Source organism: Rhea americana, unplaced genomic scaffold (genome assembly GCF_003343005.1).
Source record: "Rhea americana isolate MKP2758 unplaced genomic scaffold, rheAme1 scaffold_96, whole genome shotgun sequence".
Lineage (NCBI taxonomy): Eukaryota > Metazoa > Chordata > Aves > Rheiformes > Rheidae > Rhea > Rhea americana.
The window spans coordinates 1374034-1383224 of NW_028187155.1; the positions used below are offsets into that span (position 1 = coordinate 1374034).

Sequence of the window (9191 nt, forward strand, 5' to 3'; positions counted from 1 at the left end):
TACCCCTGTGCTGGGCACCCACCCCTGCTCTCTGCAAAGTTAGCGGAGAAACAGGCCTAAAGAGGCCAAATGTCCATCTCTGTGAGAGCTCCTCTCCCTTTTTCTTTTCTCTCTCTCCTTTTCCTGTGTATTTCTGGGGTCTCTGCTCTCTTTTTCCCTGTGTACTGCTGGTGGGAGCAGCCTCCTGGGCCATAGTGGAGTGCCAGGAGGCTACCAGCTGCCCATGCCAGTGCAGGCACTGTGGCGGGGGTCCCGCAGGTAGTGGGACCCTGAGACATCCCATCTGCACCTCCTGGGGCAGCCTTGGAGCCAGTGCACAGCCCTGTGTCCCCTGCCCCCTCCGTCCCCAGGAGCTTCCCTGAGACTCCCGAAACAAGCGGCCGCCCGAGGTCCGGGAAGCTGGTGCGGCGGCGGAGATTGCCTTCCTGCCTCCTCGTGGGGCTGGTGCCCGGGCCCCTCACGGTTCCGCGCGGCTGCTGGGTGCCTGCGTGGGAAGGGGCAGGCGCGGGGAGGGGAAGGGGGCTGGCCGTGGTTTGGCTGGGAGCTGCCTGCGCTGAGGAGGAAGCTGGGGTGGGAGGCGGCGAGGGTTTCCCTCTGGGGCAGAGATGGGCACGTTTCATTTCCATCCCAGCCCCTGCCGTGCTCACCCCAGGGCCAGCCAGCTCCGGGGAGCCGCGGCAGGCACTGAAACGGGGGCGGCCGGCTGGCAGGATTCGTGGCACCAGCAGCACGACGGCGCGTCTGCCTGTGGCAGGGGACAACCTCGGCATGGCTCTCGGCACGGCGAGAACAACGTGGGGCCACGCGGATGCTGCCCTGGCCGGCCTCTGTGCTGCCCTGCTGTGCTGCAGCCCCGTCTTGGGGGGCTCCCAGTTGGGTAGGTACCCGGGGCGTGTATGAGTGAAGCCCGTGCCGTTCGTACCGGTGGAAAATGCTTGTAGGCTGGGAGCTTTGTAGTAAAAATAGCTCCAGCATCAAGAAGGCAGAAAAGCTAAACCGTTTGGGTACGCTTGGCTGAAGCAAGGGAAATGGTGATGTGCCATTAGATACGAGATTAAAGGATGGAGCAGGGGACAGGTCCTGAGCTGATACTTGGCCTGTGGTACCGGCAGATCCTGAGCCCCCTGTGGGGACGCCAGCTGCGGTGCGGGTTTGGCACTGAGCCTCTAGGCTGAAAGCCTGGGTTTGGCAGAATGTGCAGGGTCTGGGTTTTGCTCTTCTGGCTTTCACAGTTTCAGGCTTCACCTTTGGGCTTTGCCTCCTGGTTTGAGCTTGACCCTAACAAGTCCAGAGTCCTGCAGGCATTTCTACTCAGGGCAGTTTTGGGTGAGGAGGGAAGTGAGCGGATGAGCCAGGACAGGGTGATGAAGAGCCCTGATAAAAGCTCTGCACAAAAGGTCTGGCCCCAGTGCACGTGTTCCGTCTTTCTTGGAGCTTGCCTCGTTTCGCACTGCTGTTTTGCTCTGCTCCGAACACAGATGCAGGGCTGAAAAGTCCCCTACCTGTCCTTTCAGCAGGCATTAAATCCAGGCAGGGACAAACTGTTTGTGAGTTTGGTGCTAGAAAGAAACAGGGAAACATGGAAAAACATCCTCTGCTTAAGAGGTTCATTCATTGCTGACAGCTACACTTGGTAGGAAGCAGAGACCTGCGCCTGTTAAATATTTCTCGTTAAAGACAAAAAACCTCAGAACACTGAAAAAATTAAAACTCTCAGGCACTGACATACCAAACGTCCGATGGAAACCTGGGACAGTCCCCCAGTCCACTCCTTCTTTTTAAAGTCATTCATCATTTTTCAGTCCAGTTTTCCACCTAATCCCACATCTATTGAAGGAATTGTCCCAGATTCACGTATGGTTAATAATCCCAAGATGGTGTTTGTACTGAAGGAACTATGCCGAAGGAACAGGAGGAACTTTCTGGTTCTGCTTATGAGCTCAGAAGCTGGTGTTGGTGGTGATCTCTGAAAAGGGCACAGGTTTCCCAGTGGCAGGGACTTTTCAATACTTAGGTGGCTTGGATTATATCCTTGGTCAGATAATCTATGTGAAAAACACTTCTTCCTCTCTTATTTATTGCTCTAAACAGAATTTAATACAACAGCTACCTCTTCCTGCTGGACTGGGTTGTTCACGCCTGAGTGTTGCATTCTTAAGCAACCTGAACAGCTAAAGTGAGGGATGGACAGAGAGAAGGATAGGCCAGCTCATTATTGATAAACTCATTATTGATAACTGCTGCTAGTTTGGGGCTTGAGGGAACAAAAAGGGGAGCAGGCACCACTGTGAATCTGAAACCTTGGCTTTGCTCTGGAAGTGGTGGAGGGCACTTGAATCATGTTCATGGTGCCTGTGTCGCCCATGGCAGCAAGTTGAAAGGGGACGGAGACTGGAAGGGGATGGTGTTACCAGGATCATGTCACTCTGCTCCATCTGCTTGTCCAAAGCTGGAGATGGATGGATACCCAGCCTGAGGCACTGTCCACTGCTTTATACTCCTGGGAGATAGTGGCGAGCTGTGGACAGAGCTGGAGCACTGGGACAGGGCACCAGGCACGTGCTGGGCTCGCGTGCTGTGCTGGGGGCTTGGTTCCCCTCACTTTCGGAGGTGACATCAGCTGGAGGCGGGATGACTCAGACATAAAAATAGAGCATAGATATAATAATAATACAACCCCCAAAGTCTGTTTTCCCCACTGGAGAAGTTCCTGGGGGTTATTTGTGGATAACTAAGAGCAGAATTTGTTCTGCTAAAACCATCCCATGGTATAGTTACTTCTGAGCATCGCCCTGTGGTTGGCAAGTACAAGTGCCCCTTTGCTCAAGGGCAGAGGCATGGGCTAGCGTACGCACCTCCACAGTTGGAGCAATGCTTCAAACTGGCCAGGTGTTTGGGTAACCGTCCCTGGCAAACCTGCAGAGCTTGACTCATGAGATTCTAATGAGCTGAGGATGAAAGAGCTGAGAAATGCTGAGAAATGCATGGACCTTTTGGCATAAAAGCCAGAAGCATGATGGGTTGACAGGGTTTTGGGGCTAGGAGCCCATCATACCCCTCTGTGGATGCACTAGCAGGGGCAATAGCAGGGTCTCACTGCTTCTTTATAACTCTGGTGCTGGCATGGCAGGCAAGGCTGCTTCTGAGGCCTGTACCAGCCTGAGTGCCTACTGTAACCATGTCTTTTCCGTATTTCTTCTCTCCCAAACAGTGACTTTTTTCCCAGCCATGCTAACTCTCCCAGTAGGTGGCTCAGCCACCTTCTTCTGCAACATCTCCATGAAGAACATCTCCAGCTTGGAGTATAGCCTCAACTGGTATAAAGAGACCAACCACAGCCAGCCCCAAAAAATTGCTGAAATCAGTCGTAGCAACCCCCCTACGAAGACGGAGAAGTATCTGCTCACAAACCACACCTCTGTCTTCAAGATGGAGATCCTGAACCTTCACCAGAATGATTCGGGCTTCTACTACTGTGGGCTGATTGCCTTCTTCCAATCTGATAAAGTGATTGAGAGCAACCGGTCCCACCTCATGGTCACAGGTCAGCCTGGGAGCTGGGCTGATAGGGATGGATCATTGGTGTCATCCCCCACAGGGCCTAGATGTCTGCAGAGGAGTCAGGGATTTATTCAGGGTCATCTGACTGGGATGAGACCTGTGTGATGGGCCACGATGAGTGTGGGGCCTTGCATGTACCGGCCGTGGAGCAATGCCCTCCCTCTGCCCTGCTTCTCAGTCTGGGGGTTGCTTGTGGTCAACTGCCAGGCGAGGCGACTCTGGCACACATGCAGTGTGCATTGGTGTCAGATGTACATGGATGTGGGGCATGAGGGGAGCAGGAAGGGACCTCTCTGCAGCCCCTGAGCCAGAGCTCTGGGGGTGCCAGGTGGCCCTGAGCAGATGCTGGCTTGATGATCCTGGCTTGTGTGCAGAAAACTCTGCCCCAGCCCATGTCACCCCACGCAGCCTCATGACAGTGTGTGCTTCCTGAGGGCTTCAGGCTACAAAGCAGTATGTGGGGCTCTCCAGGGTCAACCCAAGGTCTTTCCTGCCAAGCAGGTGCTTTATCAACTCTTTTGAGATCATTTCCTAGAGGGCTGTGTAACATTTCTGCATGGGCTTGGGAGATCAGAGCCTTGAATGTCACGCGGTGCTGCGAAGTGTCCCAGGGCTGAAGACACCCACATTTGGTGAGGTGTACAGCTGCCAGCCACACTGCAGGCTCCTGTGGCAGGTTGGCATGCAGGGAGAGCAACCTCGTAGTCCACTAGCTGGGGAAAGATCTGTCATGTCAGAGGAAATCACAGCTCTGCTCTTTCCCTCTCCTTTGCATGCATGATTCTGGTGTGGAGACAGACAGTAGCCTACCCTCATCCCCATCCACCCTGTGGCTGGACCTGGCCCTGAGGTGGGAGATCTTCCTTCCCCTGGGGCTGCTTCCCCAGTGATGCTCTGGGAGCAGCATGCCCTTATTGAAAGAAGGAGGCAGGAAGATCTAACCAGGGAGCTGCCCTCACCCTTGAACAGCTCCGTTCTGGGAGCAAGGGGCTTGCATCTGAGGGAGATGAGCCAGGGCTTAGATCCTTGTGGCAGCTCATCTGCAATTGATCTCTTTTGGGGGAGACCCCAGTGCCTTCCCCTCTTATGTTTCACAGAGACTTTAGAGGCCACTTCATACTCCTGACCTGCTCCCCCCCCTCCTCTCCTCACCTTTTTTGGATGGTTATTTCAGCAGTTCCTGAGAAAACAAATGCCACCGATGAGCCTCAGATAGAGGAAAGTGACCCCCCAGACCACATCAAGGCTGTGCTTGTGGGCATCCTGTTGCTGGGCGGTGCTGTTGTGCTCTTGATCTTCGGCTACTTCACTGTCACATACAGGAGAGGAGGTACAAAGGGGTACCCCAGGGACCCTGCTCTAGGGACACTGCTGTGCTGAGGGGCTCAGGGCTCTGTGGGGGACCTGCAGGGTGATGCTTATGCAGCATACCTTGCTCTGAACTGTCGAGGGGGAACTGGATGCCTGCCATTCCCTGGGGTTAGTTGGTGGGCTGGTTCACCATGCCCAGACTCAGGGCTGGCTTGGCCCCATGACACAGAGACCACAAAGCAGAGGAGGCTGCTGGGGTCCTCATGGACCAGCCTGTGTCCCAAGGGCTTATGGATCATGTGAGGAGGGGCCAGCCATTTCTCTCATCCCAGAGGAGGAGAAGGTTGTTTGGGCTCTGCTCACCCATGTATCTTGCCCATGCTCCTCTGTGGTCCCTTTTTATCTCCCTGCCTCAGGGCTGGGGACATTTCCTTGGCCTCAAGGTGTGAGCTCTCCCAGAGGGGCACCTGCATCTTGAGCAGATGGTGCTGCCCTGGGGACCCTTAAGGAATTTCACTCTGCTAATTCTAGCAGCACCCTGGACTGTGGCATGGCACTTCAGAGTAACGCTCTGGTAATGCTTGGGTTGTTACAGCCCAAGAAGAGAAAAGCAAAGCATGGTGTGACAGTTACGGTGTCTAGTGCTCTCTGAGGCCATGTGGGGACTGGGTCAGTCACAGGCTTGGATGCTAATGCTGTCTTGGCATAGAAACATCTTCTAACCAAATGTGTTGCTTTGCAGATGTGCAAAAACCACCAAGTGAAAATGCACCGATGGTAAGTATCCCACCTCTAACACCCTACTCTGCTGTGGAGGAGCATCCTGGCACTGGGGTGCGGGAGTGGAGGGTGCTGAGCCTCCCTTTATCAGACCTTCACAGACTTCTTACATCTTACATATTTTTCCTAATGCTGTTTGATCTTTACTGCACAGCTACAACTGCTTTTCTGCACCTGCAGCACAGTTTCATCACAAAATCAGAAACTGCCTGAGGTAGGACAGGATCTCTCTCAAAGACAGGTCAAAGAGCCCTGCTCAAAGCAGGGCTATCTTTGATGTTAGATAGGGCTCTAGGCAATCAATGTGAGGGGAGGTGTTTTTCCTCATATGTTCAGCTGGAGTTTCCTTTGTTGCAACTTGTGCCCATTCCCTCTCATCCTTTTGCTGAGTGCCACCACAAAGTGTCTGGCTCCATATCTCTGATCCCATTAGGTAGACAGAAAGTAGATCCTCATTTGGTGTCTCCTCTCCAGGCTGAATGAACCCAGCTCTGGGCTCTCCTTGTGTGCTTTGCGCTCCAGCCCTGGCTGGCTCGGTGTCCAACAGAGAGGTGAAGAAAGGGCTCCTAGCATGTTCCTTCCTTCAAAGGCTGGGCAGGCAGGGAGCATAGCCCTTGGTGGGTGTCCCCCAGCACACAGCTCAAGGGCAGCTCTGAGCCCTGTTTGGCCTCGGCAGTGATCTCAAATCTCAAAGCTCAGTCTGGCCTCTCTTGGCAAATATCACCCCATATCCTTCCTACTGCTTTCCATCACTCTTGCCCTCCTGGCTTCAGAGTTGGTCATGGTAGTTACTGTGAAAGGGGGTTTGTGCTGGGGATGAACAGGACCTCTAGATAGAGGATGAGCCACTCCTGATGTAGTTTCCTTGCTCTGCAGAAGGAGGAGAAGCCCCCTGTGGTGTCTGTGTCCACTGTGGACTATGGTGTGCTGGAGTTCCAGTGGGACCAGCGCACACAGGCACCTCCTGAAATGCAGCCAGCTGACCAGACTGAATATGCCACTATCATCTTCCCGGAGGAGAAACCAGTTACACCAGAGCGGGGGAAGAAAAACCAGAACCAGAGGAGCTGGCAAGTGCAGCCACAGCCCTGCTGAAGGGCTGGGATCCCACAATGCACCTTCTCCTGTCCTTGTGTTGCAACAGCCTCCCTGGAGATGCCCTGTCAGGAGCCTGTCCTGCACTGGCACCTGTTTTATCTCCATGTCAGGCAGCCATCTACAAACCTTGCCACAGCTGTGTCTGGGCAGGGACAGGTCCTCCCTTCCCCTTGCTCCAGACACAGTTTGGAGCTATTGAAAACCAGCGCACAGGGACTGGAGTGACAGAGACGCTTGCCATTGGAATTGGCACCTGACGGTCCCTCCCAGGCGCAGTGAGCACTGTGGCCATGGGATGGGTACAAGGGGATAAGGAAAGGTCCTTGCCAGCTTGTACTGCTGGGATCCAAAAGCCTCCTAAAGACAGGGAGGATCAGATAAGGGCACTGATGAGTTTCTGCACTGAAGGCTGCACTGAAGATCATGCTTTGGCCTTGGTTTTCTACCTCCACTTGCCACTCCCTCACAGAGGCTCTCAGGAGTGGCTGAACTGCTTCCTTTGCCTGGGTCCACATCTACTGGCAAAGCAAGAGTTGGGGAAAAAATGCCTCTGAGTGCACAGAGGCATGGGCTGAAGTGACCCTAGGGAGCTGCAGTGACATGGTTGCCTCTATCAGCCAGTGGGATCCTGGGCTTGCTCCAGCAGAAGAAAACAGCCCTTTCCAGACTTCGTTGTACCACAGACTTCTCCTAGCACTGGAGCAGAGATCTTCCTGATGCAGAGCTATTTAGAAACACCTATGGGAAAGAGAACTGCTTTTCCTCATCTTTCCAGGCAGTTTCCTTCTCTAGCAGAGGGGAAATCTGGAAGGGAGGAAGGGAGCTGGCCCTGGGACAGTGATGCTCTTCACTGCAGAGAGCCCTGTGTGGGCATGGCGCCAGCTGGGAGTCACTTGTGGCAGCTTCTAGTCCTGGTGAGAGAGGGATCCAGCCTCGAGGGATGAATAAAGGGTTTCACATCTGGGGTGTTTGTTGACTCGTGATGGCAAGTGCGTGGGCAGGCAAATAACGACTCTCGGCAGAGCTCAGACGAGAGCTGGGAGGCAGTGTTGTCTGTTGTGGTTCTTGGCCTCTTGGTGTGATACACAAGCTGCTCTTCTATAAAGCTGCTCTTAATAATTTAGAGAATAAGCTGCTCTTTTTCTCTCACCCCTGTCTAGGTGGAGGGATATGTGATCCAAGCTGGCTCTGGGTGCAGACAGGTCTCAGACAGCCACACACTAGTTCTCTCTTGCAGGGCTCATCTCAGGGTGTTTGCCCATCCTGGCTGGAGACGAAAGTTCCCAGCTTGCCTGAGGGCCCTGTTGCCATCACGTGGGGGCTAATCATGCAGCCCTGTGTTGGGAGAGCCCTTGTCACATCCCAGCTCTGAAGCTTTCTGACTCCTAAATTCCATTTTCCTCTTGAAAGTAATGCTAGGCACATGCAGCCTAACAGAAGCTATACAGAAACCAAAAGAGAAAGAAGAAATAACTGCTAGAGACTGAAGACACCCTGGGAAGAAATGGGTTTGGAGGCAGCAGCGACCTACCAGGGAGACTGTGAAACCATGCTGAAACAAGCTATAATCACTTGCACTTCATACCCTGGTAGCACTGTCAGCAGGTTTCTTTTTTCCTTACCTCTGACTAAAACCAGCATAATCTTGAGAACCAGCTCAGACATTAGGTGAGGATGCAAGAAGAGCCAAACACCAGAATTTTTCCTCTATGGAGGCTGTGAAGTCCCCAATTTGGAGGTTTGTCAGCTCTGATGGGACAAATATCCATCAGGATGGCTTGCATCATTTGTTAGGGCAGGACAGTAGATTTGTTGGCCTCTTTCGACTGAGCCTCTGAAAGCTCCCAATAGCCACCTCCAGTAATGCCATAACTCATGTAATGTTTACTTGTGCCAATGTACAGCCAAGCCCATCAGGACTTTTGGCAAGAACAAACCCTGTCTAGTGGTTCAGCCCCAAACAGCTATCCCACCAATTCTGATAAAAATCTTCCACTTTGCTTTTAATGACCAGCTAGGTTAGATTTGTCTGGTTCATCAAAAGAGCCAAGGTAGAAGACAGCTGCAGCAAGTGAGAAGTGGGAACTAAGTCAGCAGTTTTGTTTTTTGCTTTCCCGTAAGACACAACGCATGCGAGAGGTAGGCCCTGCTTCACTTTTTCCATCCTGCCTCTTGGGCAGTGGAAGAAATCGGAAATATTGGGTGTGCTGGGTGCGCAGCCGCAGTTTGCTCAGTGGCTTTGCAGTACCCTGACTGCAGCCGCAGCTCCTTCTCCTTGTGGCAAACGGTGGCCTGCAGCTGCCTGGAGGTCTCTGAGCAAGCCAGCAGGGCTGGGGCATGGCAAGAGCAGCCCTAGCCATCATTAGAGGTTGTTGAACATTTGACCCATGGCTGTGCCCGTGTCTCTTGGCCGCCCAGCTGCCTGACTAGCATCCTGCACC

The 9191-nt window shown here is 53.4% G+C and overlaps 1 protein-coding gene across 2 annotated transcripts; it reads left to right on the forward strand.

The window, feature by feature from the left end:
* Positions 1 to 768: 768 nt before the first annotated feature.
* PDCD1 (programmed cell death 1) lies at positions 769 to 6804 on the forward strand. 2 transcript variants are annotated; one of them, XM_085325113.1, is made up of 5 exons: positions 769 to 877; positions 3212 to 3544; positions 4736 to 4891; positions 5615 to 5649; positions 6529 to 6804. In XM_085325113.1, the coding sequence occupies exons 1-5, from the start codon at positions 769 to 771 to the stop codon at positions 6745 to 6747; spliced, it is 852 nt and encodes a 283-aa protein (XP_085181239.1). In that variant the 3' UTR covers positions 6748 to 6804. The 2 variants fall into 2 exon arrangements, with proteins under 2 accessions (XP_085181239.1, XP_085181240.1); XM_085325114.1 differs by having other exon boundaries at positions 6532 to 6804.
* The last annotated feature ends 2387 nt before the right edge of the window (positions 6805 to 9191 follow it).